Here is a 23,448-nt window from a genome sequence, read left to right as displayed (position 1 = left end):
TAAATCAAAAAGTTGGATCTTGATAGATCATCAGGCAAGTAAATAGATATTGCTTATAAAGTACAGTAGTTGTGTTCAACCTATGAAAAGAAAATCAGAGAATGTCCTAATATTTTATGGCAAAACACAAAAATGATCATTGTGTGGCATTTTACAATATTTCAATATTTTCTTTTTTTTCTGTAAAACATGCTTTTAATATCTCACAAAAATATTTTCTGCAATAGTACCTTCAGCTTGTTTAAAGAAAAACAAAAAGGACTAAGCACAGAAACTCTTCAAGGAAATTAGGCATATGACATGTATTTCTGGAGTTTATGTCTAATGTAAAGTATGAAAAAGATAGGGACTGTTCAGGGAGAAGAGGGGCATCTTTCTCCATATGAAAGCTGGAGAGAGTTATAGAGCAGACTTCTTGGGCAAAAAAGCTCTGGCAGTCCAAGTTGAAAGCAGTGTCTGTTGGGTAAGATTAAGGGAAACAGGAAGAAGTGGCTTGGATTAGGGCAAGTGGAGGAACCATTGGGACCTGTGGTGGCTGCCAAGTCAGTTCAGGGCAATGCTGTGTGATGTGAATGAAGATGGTTTGGCTAAAGGGATGGAATTGGATGATTATAAGAAAGCCAGGATTGACCTAATGTTAGGTGAGGATCCCTTTGAAGCTGAGGATTTACAGTAGGACATGGAATTTGGAGGTAATGATGAAGATCAGAATAGTGGTGGACAGAAGGAATTACAGTAGGAAGGGGGATTGTGCTGTTTTATTGAAACCAGCTCCCACTTTCAGTCACCTAACTTAGCTCAGGAACTTGTTTTCCAGGACCTTGGAAGCCTTTGTATTATACTGACTGTTTCCAGCACTTGGCAACTGTGATTTTATAGCATGGATGCAAACTGCATTACCGCTGAATTTTTAAGTGAAAATGAGAAGTAGCCTGCAACTTCCTTAAATGGTTTAGGGACAGTTATGACTATTTCTCAGGGCCAGTTGATTATCTAGTACAACAAAAAATGTGGATGAAATGGATTACTGGGTGATCATGAGGGCTTATCCATTTCCTTCATGGGAAACCTTGAGGTTTGATTAGCCTGCTCTGATTTGAGCAAAACCCGTGTTTTATTTTTTCATTAATTGCTTCAAAACATTTTTAAATTTGAGGTTTGTGAATTTGTGATAGCTTAATGATGTAGATCTAACATTTATTACAATCTTCCTAAAGATTGTCATTAGGAAATGTTAGATGTAGATCTAACATTTATTACAATCTTCCTAAAGATTGTCATTAGGAAAGAGGTAAAAACCAAGCTTTTGATATTGTTATTGTTAGATTCTGGGGCGAAAGACGAGACTCGTACAGCTGAGGTAACTGGAATGAACAATTTATTAACAGCAGCGGAACAGAGCACAACTATTTACAATTCAGCACCATGCCTTGCTTGACAGCTATTTATACTCAAGCTGTCAAGCAGGGCAGCCAATAGGAAGACAGCAGAAAGCCCGCTCTCAGCCCGGTGCGTCTTAACCAATAGGCACAAGCCTCTGGTTGCTGGGCTGACAGTCGGGATGTCATTCGTATGTCAAGGACTTGCAGCCGGTCACAAGTCGAGGACTTGGGGGCGGTTGCAAGTCGAGGACATAACATTCCTTCCCCCCCAGTGAGGATTCATGCGTGGAGAGAAAGATTGCTTGGGGGAGGGGGGCAATCTCTTTAACACAATAAGGTTTTGTGTGCATATAGATTATTTTGAGGGCATGTAGTTCACCATTAAAATAAAAACATATTTTTGTATTTTGAGAGGTTATTTGGACAGTAAGTTTCAGGCATATTTGGCCCTTGTTTAGGAATGTATCCTGCCAAATTCAGGCAGATAAGCCTAAAGGAATTTTGCTAAAGAAATATTTACAAACTTTGGAACATTGAAACCAAGTGTTAATATAATCTATTATATATTATTATTGTTATTATTGTTATTATTGTTATTATTGTTATTATTGTTATTATTGTTATTATTGTTATTATTGTTATTATTGTTATTATTGTTATTATTGTTATTATTGTTATTATTGTTATTATTGTTATTATTGTTATTATTGTTATTATTGTTATTTCATTGTTGACTCTCTGCATCACAAAGATTTTCCCTATGACAACCTGGTCTTTAAAGTCTTCTAATGGTGCATTCATTGCTATTGTAACTGAGCCCATCCACCTTATTATTAATATCTAATGGCTGTGGAAAACCCCAATATTGTAAAGATACAGGTAGTCCTCGACTTCCAACCACAATAGAGCCCAACATTTCTGTTGCTAAATGAAACATTTGTTAAGTGATTTTTGCCCCATTTTACGAGCTTTTGTGCCACGGGTATTATGTGAATCATTGCAATTGTTAAGCTAGTAACATTGCTGTTAAGTGACTCTGGCTTTCCCATTGACTTTGCTTGTCAGGTCGCAAAAGGTGATTATATGACCATGAGACACTGCAACTGTCATAAATACATGTCAGTTGCCAAGTATCTGAATTTTGATCACATAACTATGGGGATGCTACAACAGTTGTAAGTGTGAAGAATGGTCATAAGTCCCTTTCTGGTCTCTCTAAGCAGTTTATACCTAAACTAATGCTCTGTTATATGTTGAAATTCTAGAATTCTGCTATAGATAGTCCTCATGTTACAAATGTAATGTAACTGTTGTAAGGTGAGGACTATGTGTACTGGGAAATCAGACAAGGATAAGTATGTTTAGAATTGTGCTTCTTGAATTTTTGGTTTGTTTGTTTGCTTGCTTAAATAGTGCCTGAAACATTTGGGGGAGGGGGGAAGAATGTCTTCATCAGATGACATTTAGTGTCGACAAAGCCCCCTGAATTCACTGTAATTTGAACTCTCCCATTATAAAAAGTCACTCCAATGGCAACATCTTAAACTCTCCCCAATCAAAGTGTGAAATAAATTGAAAAGATAAATGATACACAAACCCCATCAACAAAAAGCACTGAAATCAACATTAGGACTTATTAGCAAAGCTGCACACACTTTATTGAATTTAAACAATGGCAAACACAGCTGGCTCACAGAAACTGGAGCTTCCTAACCTAAATCCAAAAGTCTGTGAGTGACTATTTTCAGCAGTTCCTGCCACACTTTGAATTTAATTTAGTTTTTCACATTTCAGGAAAAGGTCCGTCCCCCCCCCCCCTGCGCCTTTGTTGATTCTGGTAGATTATGAGAAGGGCTTCTTCTGGCTATGCCACTGCAAAGCAGCAGGAAGCACCAGGGAACCAGTGAGATTGCCTGCTAATGCTCACTGGCTCTTGCCTACTCTGCTTAATGGGAGAAACCATGCCAGATTCAAAGGGTACTTTTAAGGATGAGCAGGAACCCATAAGGTTAGAAACTGAGAGAATAACGACATAACTGAATATCTATTTCAAAGCAACTCTTGCTCTAAATGAGGCTCAGTCTCAGAATTACCGCAGGTACTGAAAAAAACAGAGAGTTAAGGTAACAAGGTCCATTTAAACTCTGGCTAAGAGAATATCTTTTCTGAAGAATTAATGAAAGAAAATCCCAGCAAAATCTATTTAGATTAGTATGCACTTTACAACTGAAACACAGACTGGCCTGGAGCATAAATTAAATTTTAAGAAGGAAACCAGGAGCAAAAAATGGAAAGACATTTATCAACATGAGTGTGTGAGTGTGGATGTGCATGCACACATTCCTTTTTGAAGAAAAATATCCTAAGAGTTAAAACAGGTATGTGAAGTAGTAAATATGCAGACTGTACAAGCTGAATGAAGGATAATTAACTTGATGGAGTCAGGTGATGTAGAATTAAAGATGACAAGAGACAAATTAGAGTGTGCCCATTCCAGTGACCTCAGACGTCAGCCTAGAAAAAATAAAGATACATACAGATGAAAAACAGCAGGAGTGTTTGCAGTTCATGAGGAAGAAATCACAGGATTTGTGTATTATTCACCATGCTCCCTCCTTCATATAGTGAGTTATTATTATGTCCATTCCCATTGTGTTCAGTGCTGTTGCCCTATCAAAAGGTCTGAAAATGCTTCTAAACACAATGGAAATAGGCAGAATCTCAATACTTCAATTACAAATAGTCAGTTACTTGGAACTGTGCATATATAGTAGTCCTCCACTTACAACAGTTCATTTAGTGACCAGTTGAAGTTAGAACATCCCTGAAAAAATTACTTATGACCATTTTTCACACTTACATTTGTTGCAGTACCCCCTTAGTCATGTGATTAAAATTTGGATGCTTGATAACTGGTTCATATTTATAACAGATGCAGTCCCCTGGGGTCATGTGATCCCTTTTTCAACCTTCTTACAGGCAAAGTCAAAGGGAAAGACAGATTTACCTAACAACCGGCTTACTAACTTAACAGCTGTGGCAAGGAAGGTCAGAAAATGGAGCAAAACTCACTTAACAAATATTTCACTTAGCAACAGAAATTTTGAACTCTATTATGGTTGTAAGTCGAGGACTACCTATATTACATTACAATTTTAAACTATCCTAGAACCTTGGGAAAAATCCAATAGTCAAAAGTACCAAATCCAGTCAGAACTTTCTGATATGGTATGCTTAAAATAATAGTATTAGGCAATGATGATTATTTATATCCCATTTAAAAACTGTAACAAGTCCTGTTTTTTCTGTGGAACAATGCTGGCCAGCATTTTTATTAGTTGCACTACTGTACAAATAAGTTCAACAGGATGAAGGACCTCAATGAATAGCACCACATTTACTGAAATTGTCCCAATGTCTTCTATAATGCCTATCCCTTCCAAGCATTGATTATTTTTGACCATGTTATCAATATTGGGGGCAATGGGAATCTTGCCTTTTTCACCTGGGTAATGTTCTACTTGATCATGCAAATTCTGTGCATTCTCCAGCTTCTGCTTAACTGAAAAACAAGCAGGCCTGATGTAGCACCATAGGACACATTCTTAATCCTTTCCCCCCCTATCCAGATATACCTTTTTTTTTTGCCTGTATCATGTATGCCAATTTCTTCTCCATGGAAAATAATTAATTGATATTAGTCTTATATTTAGAAAGATTATTGTATCCTGCCTTTCTGCTAGGACAAGCAATTTTATTTAATCTTGCTATTAGCAGATTGTCTTTATTTTTTAAGTTTTTGCTTTAATACATAGAAAGGAAAATATACAGAAACAAATGAAAAGCAAACACATGGGGAAAAGAAAAAGAGAAAGGAAACATAAATAAATAATGAAATAAATAAATAAAAGCTCAGCTTTAAGCACAGCATTAAACCTAATCTTGACCATATAGTAATATTGATTACTCTTTCCATTATATTGATAAGATAGCAATTAAACATAATCTAAGACTGTAAATCTGGGAAACATTTATGGTAATGGGAAATACACTTTTGGGAAGGAAAACATTGCTTAAAGCCTATTGTGTTTTGTATATGAAAACATTTAGTTTTCAAAATTAAATTTATGGTACTAATTCCTCAGAAATGCTTATGCTATTCTCTTAATTGCTAAGACTAGAAGCAAAAAACATGTTTAACAGATTTTTTTAAATCTACGGTATGTAGACTAGTTAATAAATTTACTATGAAAAAGAACAGCTGTTTTAACTTCAATGTTAATGAATTTTTTATTTATGAATTTTTTTTGTTAAAATGAAAAGAATTTGACATATCTGGCTAAGTAAAATGATGAATTAAGGAAAAATAATGACTATAAACTGGAAAAGAAGAAACAGAGAGAAATATTTGATTTAATGCAATTAATTGAATAATCTGATAATTTACTGAATTTTTGCATAACATCAATCAAAATGGTCATGTTACATTAGCCACATTGTTACATTACTACAATACTAATACAGAGTAGTAGTTTGGCTTCCTAAAACAGGTAGCCCATGTGGTTCACACTTGCATGCTTTCCAAGGTGTACCACAGGGGGCAGCTAGCTCTGCATTGTATTCAGCTGAAATAGGTTTCTAAAGACATTTACTTCCTGGAAATTCTGATGCAGTGGAAATGAATGTGCTATGAGTATTATAGCCACTTTGTTTATGAACAAGTTGATAAAAATAAGAATGAGGGTCTCAGGAGGAAATCTCACCTGGCATTGATGAGGTATTGAGCAAGGCTGATGTTAGCTGGGGTTCCTGTGATGGTGATCTGTCGCTCTGATGAGCCTTCTGTGGCATTGGCAATTTTGATCTGTGCTCCAGACATCTGCCTGATTTCATTAATTTTGGTTCCTTGGCGTCCAATTATGCAGCCTATTAACTAGGAAAAGAGATATTAGGACTTTCTTAAACTAACTCTTATGGTATTAACAATTGTGAACAACAAATAGCACAAAACTGACAAGAAATCTCAGTATTTTTTTCTCTTTTGTTTTGTTACTAACAATATGCTGTAACTATGCTCTTTCCTATAATTTTCAAACTACTTATTTTTTAGCACTACCCACTATAACTGTGGAAACATCACTAATGGAGATTGGAGCTGCACTAGCTGGAGAAAGCTATGAATTATTAAGGCAGAAATCTTCCTAAATGTTTCCTTATTTAAAATGTAATTTCTATATGAGATTCACCTGACCAAGTATGCTTTGTTGTGATGGAATATAGCATATATAGGATATATAGCAAATATAGGCATTTCTATATACAAACTGAAAAACTGTATATTATTATTTTTAATAATTATTCTGTCTTTTTATATGTAACTCAAAGCGGCGAACATACTGTACCTAATGTTCCTGCCTCCTATGGCTGATTAGGGATTGCATTGCTCCACAATGGTAAGGCAGGACATAAAGCGAGATTTGGACATAACCTGAAACGGGGTCAGACTATAAGATCTCTTGGGGCCCCCCGTCTATCCCTTCTGTCTCGTTATACATTTTCTAGTCTTGAAGAAAAACAGGAAGCTTGAACTCAGGAAACTTGAATGTCAAACCACAACATCTGTGTAAGTAGATCAGGTCAGTTGGAGGTCTTGCGTCAAACGTTATAGCTTAACCACGTCAGTATGTAACTAGTGCTTCCTGCATGCCAACTGCAGCCTAGACATAAAAGGGCAATATGGTATAATCTGCTTCTTTGCTTAGAAATAAGGAATTTAGCCAACAGAAATGATTTAGCACATTTCCATGTTAGCTGTTTTGAGCAAGTTATAAGAACACGCTTCTCCCTAAGAACCTCACTAAGACGTCAAATGTGGGTTTACACTGTCTGAGCCATTTGGCCAAATAAAGCTTTTCTTGATCTCGCAGTCTGAGTCTCCTGATTTTCTGCAACATTTGTGGTGAGCCAGCCAGTAGATGAAGAGCGATATTTCGCTGAGGATGGCACGGACTGACCAATGCCCAACCTTCAGGCGCCAACAGGGAGTGTTTCTCTGGAAGGGGACTCACGGCTCCCTTTAGCACTTGGTGGTCACCGACCGATCCAAGAACTACCACGAGATCAAGACAAGCTCATAAATAACGCCGGCTGAGAAAAGAAGACGCCTGCAGGCAAGTATTGTGGGAATTGTAGACCCACTCGGTTGAGAGGGGAAGAGGGGGCCCGATCACCCCCCCTGAGCTTGGGATAGCGTCCCTTCCTAATGGAACCAGCATATCCTAATGAGGTCGGTGACAGTGTCTTAGAACTAGAACATGGGTGGTGAAGGAATTATTTCTCGAGCGCCTATTCAATACATGTTACTCTATACATCTTGATCTTTAAAAAAAAATATGCCAGCGCTTGCTGGGAGATCCAAAAAATTAGAAAAGAGAAGACACTGAACACTCCAGAACAAAGAAGGAAAAGAAGAAGAAGGAAAAAGAGTTGTAAGGTGTGTAGTCCTGGGTGGACAGGATACAACACTCTTAGAAGAAGAAAAAACCCTGAGATATAGTCAGTTACCAGAATGGGTAACAAGCCTCAAGGAGGAAAGAAAAAGAAAAATACAGTCTCAACGAAACGTTTAGTTCCTGTGTTGTTTTAACTTGCGTGTTTGTCTTTGTTGATGTGTTTAAGTGTTTTTTGTTTTTGTTTTATAAAAAAGAAAAGAGAGGGAGTCTCTGACATCAGTGCCCTCCACCTGTGTATCTTTGACATGAAATGGGTAACACTGAAGAAGTAGGAGACCCAGGGAGACAAAAGGTTGAATCAGATATTGGTTAGAAAGAACAAACAGTCCCATTTGGTGGGCCCAGGAGGAAGAAAACCAAAAAGGTTATCGAAGGGACAGATCAAGTGGACCACAAACCTGGTCCAAGGGAGCAGTTGAGACAAACTCAAATTGCCCCTAAGGGAATTTTATTGCCAGCAGTTGAGGGGGAGTTGTGGATATATGCTCCATTCTCAATGGCTAATTTATATAATTGGAAAAATCAAATTCCTAATTATAGAAAAAATCCAGATGAGATGCATGTCCTTTTTGCATCCATTTTTCTGAACTCACCAGTTTACTTAGGCAGACATACGAAGTCTGATGGAAATTTTATTAACCCCAGAGAAAAGAAGGCTGGTGAAGGGAACCATGAATAAGCCTTTTGCAGAAGGATCATGCAAAAGATTCAGACTGGACATGGTTACAGAAGGAACCAGATTGGGAACCTTAGTCCATTCAGCTGCAAAACTATTGGATCTTAGTTTTGTTAGGACTCAAACAAAAGTTAAGAACTTAAGGAAGGTCTATCAAATTCAACAGAAACAGGATGAAAATCCAGGGGAAATCCTATTTATCAAACCTTTAGGCAACATACCAAATTAGATCCTGAGGCTGAAGAAAATAAGAGAATGGTCAATATGATCTTCATTGGTCAGTATGCAGATGACATTAGAGCCAAATTACAGAAGACCAAGGGGGCCCCAGGAAAGGCATCTCTAAACTTGTGGAATTAGCCTACAAAGCATATATTAATTGGGCTCAAATTTCAGAGAAGGGGGAACTTTAAAAGACAAGAGGAAACACATTTTTCCTCACTGAGGCTCTTAGACAGAAAGAGTGGGAGGCCAGGGGACCTGCCGGAAGAATCAGTAGTTAGAATCCCATGCCTGATTAGACGACAAGTCCTCCAGTTGGCAAAAGGAAAGATGGTTAATGTCTACACAGACAGAAAATATGTATTAAGAATTTTACATGCTCATGGGGCTAATTGGAAAGAAAGTGACTGTCTCTGTTGTGCACAAAACAACCTAAAGACAGGATGGAATGGATCCCAAATTTTGCCCTATTAGCTACTCTATGAATTTACAAAGGGGGGTGAAAAAGAACCCTTTGTTTGGGAAAGGGAACAGAAACAAGCATTTGAGACTTGAAGTAAAAATTGTCTCAAGCTCCTGTTATGGGACTTCCCAATCTCAAGAAATCTTTTAATTTGTATGTGGACTCAAAGAATAATAACCATGCCACTGCTCTTCTTGATAGAGGAAGCTAATAAATTGACTTTTGGACAACCAACTAATTTATAAGTATCAAACTTTCCTCACTCATAATCCTCAAGTGACATTGAAACAGACAATTGCCCTAAATCTGGCCACCCTCTTGCCTAACTAGGGGCCTCATGAGTGAATCAAATGGTGCAAAAGAAATCCAACAATATTGTGTGTCCCTTAGCCCACCGTTTCTGAGCACCTCTAGTCATAATATTCAGGTGGGAGACAAGTATAGGTAAAACACTGGAAAGGAGAAGAATTTGAACCTCAAGTGGAAGGGCCTGCATACAGTGGTCAGGTGTTCTCCACTTGCAGTAAGAGTGTTGGAATCCAAGTTTTGGATTCACTGGACTTGAGTTAAGCCAGCTGCTGATGAGTCTTGGGAGGCAGGACGAAGCCCGTCCTTTAGTGGTATGCTTGAAGAAGCGCCCCCTATAACTGTCCTACTGGCAATGGGCAACCTACATACGGGGAAGAAGAGGCCTTACTGGCATCACCCCTGGAAGCTGACGTCTTTACGTATGACCGAAGATTTGGAGGAAGAAGACAACTTACCAATTGTTAGATGTAACCCTGTCAGGGGATAGATAGTCGAGCATACATAGCCATAACTGCATTATCTGTAGCTTTAGTGAGTGTGCTTACCCTTATTGTGATTTGCTGTGTTGGATATTCATTCTACTGGGGTTGCTCCCTCCCCAGAAAGGCAGGTGCTGAGTCAAAAATCATTGATTGTGGCAGAGAGCATTACGAAACCCCTGGAGGAAACCTGGGAGTGGGCTCTCTGTAGTGCTGTATTAGTCCCAGGTCTGTGGACATTGTATGTTACAAATAAAGGTGGTTTTGTGGCACACCTAAGACTGAAATTGCCTTTTCCCAAGTCACATATAACCCTAACTTCTTCCTGATGTGGTGATTTTGTAGATTAAGGGAATTGTGATTGGGTAGGTTCTGTGTAAAGGACAATTATGAGGTTTTTTGTGGCTTTGGCTGTTATTGGCAAAGGGCCTGCTGAGTGATAGTATCCTGAACAGTAGTTCCCAGTGTTGTGAGAATGCCCGAGTGACCCCTCCCCCTTGCCCTTGAGGGAGAATCCAGGGACGTTGAGAACCCCAAGGAACAGGGAATGATCAAGGCACAGGGTGTAGATGCTTTGGGACAGGTCCGCTCCCACCAAAGATGCATTATTGATCGGTGGAGTTGATACCCTGGACCTAAGCCAACCCCAAGTCCTGTAGACATATGCCTGACAATACCATTAAAAAGTGGGATAGAACAAAGGGAGAATGGGCCTCTGCAACAATTGAGAAAAGGGAACTACATGTTAAAAATACTGGAATTGGGTCAAAGCCTAATTAATCAGACTGATCCTGACCTAGGTCAGAAGTGCTGGATGTGCTTGTCTGCAGCCCTTTCATTTTACAATGCAGTTCCAGTTGAGCCAGATCTTTGGGAAAAGACCAGGGCCACAATAGTCCTTGAGAAAGGTGATAGATGGAGAACCAAAGCAGCAGAAGCCAAGATGCAAGGTGACTTTTATAATGCACTCAAAAGGCTGGGGATGAGCTGCCTCCCCATTGTTGACCCCATAGCTGTGGGTTTGGAAATCATAGGGTCACCCTCCTTGTGTGTTAAATGTTATCAGGAACCTGGCATTCCTGTGGGGTCACTGTCAGAAGAACAATGTCCATCAGAAGTATACCTTGGCCCTAGAAAGACACTCAAGGACGTAAAATTAACCCGCAGTATGTCTCCATCTGCCCACAACCTCTTCCACCAGAAGGTCACCTTCTCGCTTCTGCCCCCCCCTCACTAGTAACCATTGGGAGGGGAATTTGACTACTGAAAAAAGCCCAAGGCCATTTCAGCCACCCCGATTCCCAATTTGGCTCTCGATTCAATCCTCATCAGGATTATGTTTCCACTTTCCCCTCAGAAATACCAGTTCCCATTATCTGTTTGAGGGTCCAGTTCTCAGGGATAAGCGAAAGGACCCTAAGCAAGAAGCATCATTACAACCTCCGAGCCCATGCCTTTTCCATGAACATAGGTGTGTGTGTGTGTGTGTGTGTGTGTGTGTGTGTGTGTGTGTGTGTGTGTAGGAGAAAATGGAGTTTTCTTCTTATGTGGGAAAAATGCGTTTTTATGCTTACCTAGCAATTGGTCTGGAACATGCACCCTGGGGACTGGAGAAAGTGCCTTCAGAGAGTAAGATCTGAGAATCATTCTATATGTATCACTTGTCTTTTTTCTTCTCACTGCTATGTATCATTATCCTGATTGTATTATATGTTTGCATTGCTAATATGTACTCCTGAAATATTAACCTTGCCATATGCAATGCCAAATAAGGCACTATAAGAGGCAAGACTCAATTGTAGCTAAAAATAGAGTCTTGAAAGGGGGACTAAGGCAGGACATAAAGCGAGATTTGGACATAACATGAAATGGGGTCAGACTATAAGATCTCCTGGGGGACCCCGTCTATCCCTTCTATCGTTATACATTTTCTAGTCTTGAAGAAAAACAGGAAGCTTGAACTTAGGAAACTTGAATGTCAAACCACAACATCTGTGTAAGTAGATCAGGTCAGTTGGAGGTCTTGCTTGCGAGTCAAACGTTATAGCATAACCACGTCAGTATGTAACTAGTGCTTCCTGCATGACAACTGCAGCCCAGACATGAAAGGGCAGTACGGTATAATCTGCTTCTTTGCTTAGAAATAAGGAATTTAGCCAATAGAAATGATTTAACACATTTCCGTGTTAGGTGTTTTGAGGAAGTTATAAGAATATGCTTCTCCCTAAGAACCTCGCTCACTAGACGTCAAATGTGGGTTTACACTGTCTGAGCCATTTGGCCAAATAAAGCTTTTCTTGATCTTGCAATCCGAGTCTCCTGGTTTTCTGCAACAATGGAGCACTGAATTTATTCCCAGAAATGGTTAATCTTAGCATTTATAAACTACCACTATCCAATTGCAATCAATCTCATGCCCCATTTTGCCTGTGTCATAACATACTGATGGTGATGGGCAGCCTTAGGTGAGGCCTGAAGGATCTCTTCATTTTGTTGTTCTACAACACAATCCCAAAGAGTGTTTGTTTTGCAGGCCCAGGCTTTATCCTAGCTCTCTCCTGATTTCTGTCACCTACATAAACCAGACAACTATTTTTTCTCCTCCCTATATACTCAGAATGGTATGGGGGCTTCTGCTCTAAGGAAGCAGCTGAGACAGGAAGGCCCATAAATTGCTTAGTCCATGGTCAATGGACTGACTACTGGGCTTCTTTCTTTCTTGAAGTGTTTGCCCTGGAACAGAAGTGAGCCAGTGGTCACAAGCAAAACTGAGAAGACAAATCATTCTACTATTTAAAAAAAACAAATATGAATATATATTTAGTAATATAAATAACAACAGCAAACATTAAACCATCCTACATATAATGATAAATGTTTAGATGTAAAAACAAGCAGAGAAAGGCTGGAAAGTGAAAGCCAAGCCAAAACCTTCTTAATGGACAAATTAAAAAAAAACACCTGACCAAACAAAAGACTTTTCAAGTCAGGACTCAAATATAGCGACATCTATTAAAATTTCATAAGATATTAAATAGAAGTTTTGCTCTTCAGAAATTGTTTTAAACATTTGCTTTCTCTTTTGCTAAAACTTAATTAACTGGATTTATGGAATGTGAGAATTGCCAGTGACAAGGGATTGTGGGATTCAGCCAGTTCACACCACTTTGGGAGAACGGTTGTTAACTCTGAGCAGTTTGGTGAACTGGTTGTTGGAAGAAATAATTAGGGCAGAGAACTGGTTGTTAATTTATTTGAATCCCACCACTGGATTGTGGGGTCTATAGTCCAAAATTATCTATTGGCGCATCAAAGCCTGGAGAAGCAATCTTCAAGACCAATATCAACTTCAATTTGTAGCATAGATAGGTACAAGTGGTCCTCAACTGCTTGCTTAATGACTGATCAATGTTATGATGGACTTGAAAAAAGCTGCTTACAACCTGCACCATCCCATGGTTATTTGATTACATTTTTGCTGCTTGGTAACTAGCTCACATTTATGATCCTGTGATTGTGTTTTGCAAAGTTTTTTTTTTGTCATTTTCTGGCCAAAAGAAGGGCAAAAAATGCCTACTAGATGAAGCAAAAAAGGCATACTGAATAAGCTGGATTCAAATTTAGGACCATTTGATTTGTTAATGACTTGCTTAATGACCATCATAAAAACAGTAATAAAATCAAGTCCAGTCACATGGTCATTCAACTTATGATCACAATGACTTATGACCAAAATTCTAGTCTCAATTGTGGAAATTGTAAGTTGAGGACTACCTGTAGATAGATATAGGAGACAGAAAGGGGGGGGGGGAGGGAAACAGACAACCCTGACAGAACAAGCAGGTTTTAAGAAAGAGCAAATTGCATTTAAATTGTAGATTTTCTTGAGCTGTGTAATATAAGACATAGTGAAGAAAATTTCATTGAACATTTAGAATTTCTAATTAGAGTAAATTAAGAACAGAAATAAGCTGTGTTTGGTGAACATGTTTACTCATTAATATTTTAGAATGTGGAATTTTTGACATGAAGGAGTTTAGTATCAATTAAATCTTCCGGCTTGATAGGTCCCTTGGAACATTTTGGTCATATACTGGTAGCTAGGAAGCCCAAACTGTTCTGAGAAAATTGTATTTATGGAACATCATACTTGGATTTGGTCATAACTAGATGGAGGTTCTTTGCTTTCCAAAAATTATGTTTGTATATTTTGCCTTTCTACTCTACTTTGGTTTAAATAACATTGATATGGGATATAGTGAATGAACCTGCTGACCTTCTTCTTTTGAATAGATGCTGTGATCTAGTGAATTTGTGTGTTAGAATTATAACTGCAATTTGAGAAACTCTAAGATAGGGAGACTGCTCTTACTCCAATAATCTATTCATTTCGGACTTCATCTGAATAGAATCATAGTGATACTGTCGTTTGCCATCCTATTATTTTATAGGTTTGTAAAACACCTATTCCAAGTCAAATGACAACTAGAGAAACTCACAACTATTGAGTTTCAAAGCCACAGTCAAGAATACTTTAAATAAGGTCTATTCTGGAAGTTAATTATACTCATTCTGTAGAAATTTTCTCTTTCTCTTTATTATCATTAGGAGCTGTGGTGGTGCAGTGGTTAGAATGCAGTATTGCAGGCTGACTTTGCCCACAGCCTGAAGTTCGGGCTCAAGGTTGACTCAGCCTTCCATACTTCTAGGATTGGTAAAATGAGGACAGAGATTGTTGAGGGCAATATGCTGATTCTGTAAATTGCTTAAAGAGTGCTGTAAAGCACTCTGAAGACTGAAGTGGTATATAAGTAAGTGCTAAGTACTAGTGCTATCAGTGCTTTTACATTGTGAAGGATGGCTATTTCTTTACATTGCTAATTTTTTCACACATCCAATTGCCTGTGCATATTGATAGTTACTGGCTTTATGCTTAAGGCAAGACTAGAAGACATCTCATTTCATAGATTAACACTGGATAAATTAAACTACTGAAACACTGCAAGAAAATACCCATGGCGAACCTATGGCACACGTGCCACAGTTGGCACACGGAGCCATTTGTCAGGGCACATGAGGCGTTGCCCTGTCAGCTGGCCAGTATGCGTGCAAGTGCTGGCCAGCTGAGTTCAGCCTTTTTTAAAGCGATTTTTCACGCTCCCCAGGCTCCAGAGGCTTTATAGGAGCCCTGGGAGGGCGAAAAGAGCCTCCCCTCCCCCCGGAGGGCCTCTAGAGGCTTCAGGAGCTTCCCTGAAGGCTCTGAAATGCAAAACAAAATGGCCCTTTGGGCAAACTGGAAGTTTGGGAATGGACTTCCGGTTTGCTCGTATGGTCGGTTTAAGCCCTCCGGAGGCTTCAGGGACCTTCAGGAGGCTTCCCAGAAGCCCCCAGAGGACTAAAAACTGCCCTACAAGCAAACTGGAACTTTCAGTTTGCTCGTAGGATCGTTTTTTGCCCTCCGGAGGCTTTAGGGAAGCCTCCTGAAGGTCCCTGAAGCCTCTGGAGGCCTCCAGGGGGGGGGGGGGTGGAGGAGGCTGTTTTCTCCCTCTCCAGGCTCCTATAAAGTCTCTGGATCCTGGGGAGGGTGAAAAAAGCATGCAAAAAATGGGGGGGGGGAGTATTTTGGCTACTGTCAATGAAACAATGGTTTACAACAGTTAACAGTTTTAACTTTTAAAACAACTTGAAATACCTATTGGATTTATTATTAATTAATAGAATCTTTTTTACAATCATTTTACATAGAAATAGAAAAGAGCCATTCATTTTAAAATAATAAAAATTATTACCTTAGAATGGAGACTTTTTATTTTCATTTCTATCATATAAAAACATTGGCCTGTTCAATCCAGTCAGACAGCGAAGATATGTTGCACACCCAGTGTCAGCCTCTGCTTTGCTGCTCGCTTTCGGCTGCCATTGAAATGGGGAGGGGGGAGATAAATGGTATTTGGGAGGGGAAGCTTGAGCACAGGAGTGAATGAAGAAGGGAGTCATTTTCTCACCATCTACTGTGCATGCTGCAGATATGGAATTGCCGCCAAGGCCAACCGTCCGGCATACCATCCTGATGATGGGTTTTGAAAGTGCAGCCCACATGACACCTGTGGGGTGTGGGGATTGGACTGGGGGTTGGGATCACTAGGGTGAGGGAGCTGGGTCACATATTGATATCTATGATTACGGGCGCTTTTGCCTCAGATCTTGCTTTGCTAGCTGCTATCTACTCATAACCAGTAAAAGTACTCTTAATTCTAAAAAATGGACTTGAGTGGTTTCTTTCTTGGTTACTGATGGAGGCTGCACTGACATTAAGCAAGATCTCAGTTTCGCATTCAACCCGGAGTTAACATCTTCCAAGGGGAGTGCAATAAAAAATTCAAACTTCAAAAGAATGTCCCAGCCAGGCAGCGACCAGGAGGATGACATGGGAGCAACTGCATCGTCTTGCCCTCTGGAAACGGAGTGAATGGCTGGACTACACCTGGAAGAACAATCCATCCGCCCCAGATAGACATTTGGAGTGGGGCAGAAGTATGATCCCGAGGAAACTCCATTTGGGGTCACCACAAGGAGACAGAGGTGACCAGCTGCTGAGTGCCAAGGGGTCGAGGAGGAGAACCTTATGATGTCTCAGGCCATGAAACTCTTCGAAGAGGCATGGGAGAGACGGCGTTTGTGTGAGAGTGATCCTGGGAGAGAAGACCTTCCCCCAGAAACAGAGAGGAGAACTGCAGAGGGTCTGTTCTGCCCGAAAGAGACTGGAGCCGCAGATGGGGGTGATGAGCAAGATGAACGAGTCCCAACCCCAGTAGCAGCAGCCGCCAGAGCCATCCCAAGAGGGGGAGGGGGTCCCCGCAGACGCCGGATGGCCAAAGTTCCTCCACTTGGAACGAACTTCGGTGGGGAGGCAAAGGATCTAGGATTTTTCCTGTTTCATGCATGGAATTACATGCGTCAGTATGGCGAAGAATTGCCTACAGAAGAAGCCAAGGTAAGAATTATTACCCTGGCATTAGAAGATAGGGCGGCTGCCTGGATAGTTGCTCTGCATAATGCAAATTCCCCCCTACTGAGAGATTTCAATCAGTTTATGGCTGCCCTGAGGAAACGCTTTGATGATCCCCTCACAGAGCAAAAAGCCAGAACAAAATGTAAAGCCCTTACCCAAGGAAACAGACCAGTTGCTGAATATACACAAGAATTTCATGAACTGTCTGTTTATATGAGGGGTTGGTCTGAACAAGCCCTGTTGGATGGCTTCATGAATGCTCTGAACAAAGATATATACCAGAACTGTGTAAACAGAGGGGCCCCCCGCACATTGCAGGACTGGTATGAATTGGCAGCTGATGTAGAAATTGATTTGGCCCGAGACAAGTACCATGATGACAGTGGAAAAGAGAAAGCTACTTCCCCCCCCAAGGCCCCCCAAAGAGTTCCAAAGGGGGAAAAAAGTTGGTCTACTAGAAAGCCCCGAGTCATCACTTGCTTCCGTTGTGGGAGGGAGGGGCACATCGCAGCAAACTGCCGCAGCAAGATGGGACCAAAACCTACTACTGGGGGAGAGAGGAAACCAGTACTAAGAGTACTCAGACATACAAAAGATCCTTCCATCACAAAAGAAGTGCCATAATGGGACAGATCAGGATTGGGATGGGTGTGGAAAACAATTTGCTTCTCATATGGTAGCATGGTAGGCTTTAGATATCCAACTGAAAGGGGCAGATCTTTCAAAATGGAGTCCTTGATTCAAGCAAAAAATGCTGTTTATCAGGAATGCTTACCAAGCAAATTTTCCAAGCACCAAGAAAGTTAGCAAAAGCATTGTTTTATTTCTCAGTTTAATAGCTTTATGTACCCACAAATGAAATTGCACGCCTAAAATCAATGAAGGGGCTTTTTTTGACACAATGTCACAATGAGAAGTCATTGTTGGCTACATACATTTATCAAATGATAAGCAGAACACAAGATGCGATACTCACATCATTGGGAATGGTGAGTTCATGAGTACTGGCCGGGGGATTGGCATCCAAACCTGAGCATATGTAAAAGAAAATGGTCATTGCTTTTCATGGCATTTCACCAAAATAGCAGAGCTTGTGAATTTCCAGACTGCACTAGAGCCAAAGGATAAGGAAGGTCAAAGGGTTCAATAAATAACAGATTAAAAAATTGAGTTCTGAAAGCATTTGCTGTTATATTTCACTAGATGACAATTGAATAGATTCTAATTCAGTGTTACTGGGTTCTATGAATACTGATATCCTCACCTCATTTTTTGCCTTTTGGAATAAACAAGCTGGCCTATACTGAATTTTCAGTTTTCAGTGTTCAAAATGTCACTATTGGTTGATGAAATAAAAGGTACAGCTGCTTAGAAATATTGGGGAGTACTTGTGGCTATTTAGAAGGCAAACTATGATACAGTGGTTGTTTTAAATCCCCCCTCCCAATGAATTAATATCCTCTATGCTGCTCATTGTGTATGGATGCCATTTGCAAGGAAGAGGAATACTATATTTTAAACCCAGTTCTGGTGAAATAATGGAGTTTTATAGCAAAATTACTTTGAATTATATAGCATGAATGACAGACATATTTTGCCAGTAGGGAAATGGAATGTCTTATGATCTTGAGGGTTACTAGCAAGGATTATTTATATATATATTTGCAAAGTACAAAAACAAATTATTATAGGCAGTAAATCCATAATAGCGTGAATGTTTTTACATGTTTAGATAACATATTTTTTTGTACTGAAATTACAGAGATCCAAAGAGAAATGTGGACTTCAGCAAATAATTCCCACAGGAACATGTTGTAAAGTAAATGTTTCAGAATGGAAAGCAATGACCTAATAACTTGTTAATCTAGCCTAAATAGTTATATGCCCAAAACCCAAGTAATATTTATTTATAATATTTTTCCCAAAATCCCACCTTTATTACTTTATAACTAATAAAGTCACTCAGCCAAGTTTTCATGCCTATGGTGGGACTACAATTCACTGTCTAATATCTAATAAAAAGTGGCCATCATGAAACCTAGGAATTCTGCTTTTTAATAAGAGCAACAGAACGACAGTAGTTTGTCCAAGTATAAGAATGAACACTATTCTAAAAACTTTGTTATGACAGTGCATAAAAATTTGTGCAACCTGTTGGGCAACCTTTAATGGAACAGTATGTACAATATATAGTTTTCTGAAATCAATCCAACTCCAAGAAAAGAATGAAAATACATTCTTAATCACCCGATTTTTAAAAAATCTGTATTTATGTAGTGACTTTCCAGTGCCTAAACTGCTTCTTGTTAGAACTTTGCATGCAATCTTAGCCATGTGAAAAGATTGAGGATACAAATTTACATAAAATCTACATATGAATTAATCACAAGACTTCCAGGGTGTAGGTACATGCAGAAATTTAAAAAAAACTAAATGAACAAGCTCTTTGTTATGAATAATTCATAACATGCACAAATACAATATGTGAACAATCTTATAATGTGTACCTTATTAAAAAACAGAGGATGTATAAGGTATATAGTCTATGCAATATTCTGTAGTTATGAAACTTTCCAGATCAGACAATGAAGAGTTGCTAGGGAAGACTTGATATAATTCCAACTTCATGATCTCCATTGATATTCATATTAAATATTTATAAGCGTTGACAATGATAGTTTGCAGACTGTAGCTCAGAGAAAGCACAGAAATTTGAAAGTACCGTATGTTCCATTAAGACTAATAAGATTTACTTCCATGGAACTGTTCTGGGATCAATCTGAATCTGTTTGTGTAATAGTGCCCAGTAATTGAATTTTCAGCATAATACACAGTACTAACCAAAAACCAAAAAGAAAGGGATGGGAAAGAAGCCATAGTCTGCTTTCCACTACCTGGGAAGAAATAAGCAGGAATACGAGAGAAGAAAGTTACTAAGCAACAATCCAAAATCCTGTTCAGACTGCTGAAACTTAGAAATGAAGCTTAGTAAGGCTGAAGTCTGCACTCATCAACTTACAGATTTGATTTGTAAAATTTTTAACGAAGTCAATACAATATACAGCTGTATAGGATTGTAGCTGTAAGGATTAGGATTTTATGGAGTCTTCGGGCCTGATCTGGTACAAGTGAGGATCTGAATTTATTTTAAATTTATTTATTGATAACTGAGTTTATTTTCAGAGATTCCTAGTTCCAGAAGAAATTATGTGAATTGTCAGCTTGATAGAAAATGGGGCGTCATACACTATGCTGTGGTAAATGTGTTGTTATAATAGCACAATAATATTAATGTCTTTCATTTGTAAGACTTTTATATAATAGGGATATCTTACAGAATGGTACATTAAAAATATTTTTATGCACAAGTTTTTTTATATGGATATTATTTTTACTTCGCTCATTAACACATCTAATAGTATCTAGTAAATGTCTTTTATACAGCTACAAAACATATGCAAATCATTTTATGAACCAAAACCAGGATCTAAGAATGAGCACAATGGTTTTACTTGGATTTTTAATTTGTTATGACTTCTGCTAAATCACTGTTTCTTTTAGAAAGTGTATGTGGAGTGCAATAGAAAGTGAAAGGATGCTGTTTACTCCAAACCAAAATTTGGGGATGAAAGAACAGTTTCAAAAGCTGAAGAGAGACATAAAGATGAAAAAGCTAAAGTCTAAAGAGGAGCCATTTTTACAGTAATGTTTCATTCTGCTGGAGAGTTATTCTGAAAAAGGGCCAGGTTGTCTTAATTGCTGCCATTTTTTTATTGTAGTGTCATTGCTATTATTGTGCTGTGTTTTGCCTCCTGAACATCAGTAAAACTATCCCATCAATATAATCAGAACAGCTGCTTTATTTATCACTTTGGCAATGGCAAAAAGAATTCTAAGACTGTATTTCCTGTATTTATTTTACCTGAGGATTGGCTCATCAGATTTTGAGCTTCTTCGGAGGAATGTAAGGGCAGCTTTTCTCCTGAAGAGCAAAGAAGAAATACATTTAATTTTTTTTGCCTTCAAGGAGAGAAGCAATGTTACTTCATCTAGGAAGCTCAAAATATGATGAACAAAATGGCAGAAAAAGCAAGTTTTAATTCAAATCAAATGCAATGCTATTAAAACATATGTTCAGTAACATGTAAATAATATCTGCCATCCTAGTTTTCTACAGAAAATATTCCCTTTTCCTAACATTTCTGAGTTTATCAAAAATGATTTTCAGAAATCTAGTTGAGCTAAAAGTCTGGCCTATTCTTAGTTTTCCATAAAAGCAGTGGTTCAAATGCTAAGCATTCATTAGTCATCTATATATCTTTGACTCCTAGTAATATAACTTATAATATCACAAACAATCAGGGACAAGTATGAGACATTAATCTCTGCGTCTCAGTGCTGAATGAATCCTTACCACCGATTGAAGGATTATGACATAGGCCTCTTAGAGTAGATAATAGCAACACATAACAAATATATAACCTGATCTTTTCTCAACTGTAGTATCTGCCTCTTGTCCTCTCTTAATATTCTCACTGCAATTATACATTTTATTTCTAACAAACCAAGCTTAGAAAAAGAGAGAACTGCATAGGTAAAAAGAGAAGGAAATCTGTAAAGGGATTTTGGGTACGTACCAGGGAAAGCAGGGGTGGTCTGTCCAAGGGGAGTAAAGGGGGTTTGCTGCATAGCCAACTGGTGGAGCTTGGTCAACTGCTGAGGGGTAGGAGGGATATTAGAACTAAGAAGGTTATTGTTATAGAATACAAGTCACACTGAAAACCAAGAACAAAATTATAGTAGTAATGTTTTAAAGAAAGAAATCAGGAAGCCATGTGAAATCATGGCAACATACAGGTTTTATAGAAGGACTTGGCCTGGGAAATTATAATTGGTCAAATTTCTGGCAGATGTGCTCAATCAGGATCTGAAACACAGCAGCCTAGTTTTGGTGTTGTGTCTTTCCAGATGAAATTGAACATATGTATGTGTTCATCACAAAACCTGAACCAAGTAGAAGAATATATGGATGTGAGATTATCATCTCCCAAGGAGGTTCTACTGCATAGAGACTATCAGTGTTTCTGGAGCTGTAACCTGGAATTGGTAGAAAGTTTCATAACTAGGTAGATGACCCAATGAAAATTCCAGTATGTGTTTTGGACAAAAATAGGTATGTATTTCAGATCCTGTTCATCCCTTCTTGTGCTTTTAGCATTAGACTTCTAATAACTCATTCACAAAGAGGAAGCCAATTCCAATATATTTTATGCCAAATTTATACTATTATTCAAACACCAAAATAACTTGAAACCAAATATGTTTTTAAAGCCATGCTGTATAACAGTCTGAGGTAGGAGGATGATAATTAAATTCTGATGTCATTACAGAAACTCCCTACAGCATAGTAATTGGCTGTGGGAAGTTCCCATAAAGCCATCCAGGCCAGCCATCTAAACTATGAGGTTCTGATCTTTTGAATTTAGAAGGAGGGAAAATAAAACAAACCAAACTCCTGCTCTTGCAGCATATCTGAGTGAAAGGATGCAGGGAAGTCTGACATTGGTGTTATAACAGTCAGATGAAGCATTAGAACCAGAATACCTGAGAGGCTGAAGAAGTCAGGAAAGTTACAAGAAGTTTGAAAAGTAGAGCTTTTATTAGTCAACCAAGAAGGAAAGCAAAACACGAGAAACATATGGCATCATAGAACCTATGTTGTCTTGAAATATCTTAACAAAGGGGGGTTAGAATCTAAAACCATTACATTTCTATATGAAGTGCTCAAAAATAAAATGTTCTATTCTTCAAAAGTGTGGCATTCATTTCTCTCTATGCAACCTTTACTATCCCTAATCACAAATTGGATAGTCTTTAGGTTAGTGTGCTGGAAGCACCATGGAATTTTGGAACAACAAGTAAGGAAAAACAAACTAAGATTTAGTTACCGCTTCTTAACAGAAGATTGTCTATATAATCTTTCTGTCTTAATCAACAAATTATGGTTTTAATTTATAGTAAAGTTATGGAATATAGAACTTCTTTGCTGGAAAATTAAACTATAGTTCACTCATCATGCTAAGTTATAATACGGTTAGTTTACTTTAGTATGAAGTGTAAACAGAGACAGGAAGTAACACAGAGCTGCCCTTCTGATTTCAGTTATGATTGTGTACATTGGAGGGAATACACAATTATGATCAAACCCACTGTGGGTAGAATGGGAAGATTTGGCTTCGCAAAAGTCACTATCTGATATAAGTAGGAATTTTAAAAGAGAACAAATCCACGGATGATTCAATAGTGCTTCTTTCTTGTGGGTTTTTTTTTTTGCCACCAAAATATGTTCTTCATATCTTCTTTACAGGACTGTCAAATTTGACATCACCTAAT

At 38.6% G+C, this 23,448-nt stretch overlaps 1 protein-coding gene across 9 annotated transcripts in view; it reads right to left on the bottom strand.

Moving 5' to 3' along the window:
- Positions 1–3,225: 3,225 nt before the first annotated feature.
- The window catches only part of PCBP3 (poly(rC) binding protein 3), a gene marked incomplete at its 5' end in the record, with an annotated part of 57,698 nt that continues 37,475 nt past the window's right edge, over positions 3,226–23,448 (bottom strand). For 3 of the 9 annotated variants that reach the window (XM_081941283.1, XM_081941284.1, XM_081941287.1), the window contains 5 exons: positions 3,226–3,896; positions 6,146–6,315; positions 18,032–18,084; positions 20,978–21,037; positions 21,693–21,771. In XM_081941283.1, coding sequence (XP_081797409.1) covers positions 3,860–3,896; positions 6,146–6,315; positions 18,032–18,084; positions 20,978–21,037; positions 21,693–21,771 — 399 coding nt within the window. In that variant the 3' untranslated portion in view covers positions 3,226–3,859. The remainder of the gene's footprint in view (positions 3,897–6,145; positions 6,316–18,031; positions 18,085–20,977; positions 21,038–21,692; positions 21,772–23,448) is intronic. The other 6 variants (XM_081941285.1, XM_081941288.1, XM_081941291.1 and 3 more) reach the window with 3 other exon arrangements.

Source organism: Natrix helvetica, assembly GCF_964273705.1.
Source record: "Natrix helvetica genome assembly, chromosome: 2".
NCBI classification, from domain to species: domain Eukaryota; kingdom Metazoa; phylum Chordata; class Lepidosauria; order Squamata; family Natricidae; genus Natrix; species Natrix helvetica.
The sequence above is the reverse complement of the archived record's forward strand: the minus strand, read 5'-3'. Positions and strand labels throughout refer to the sequence as shown.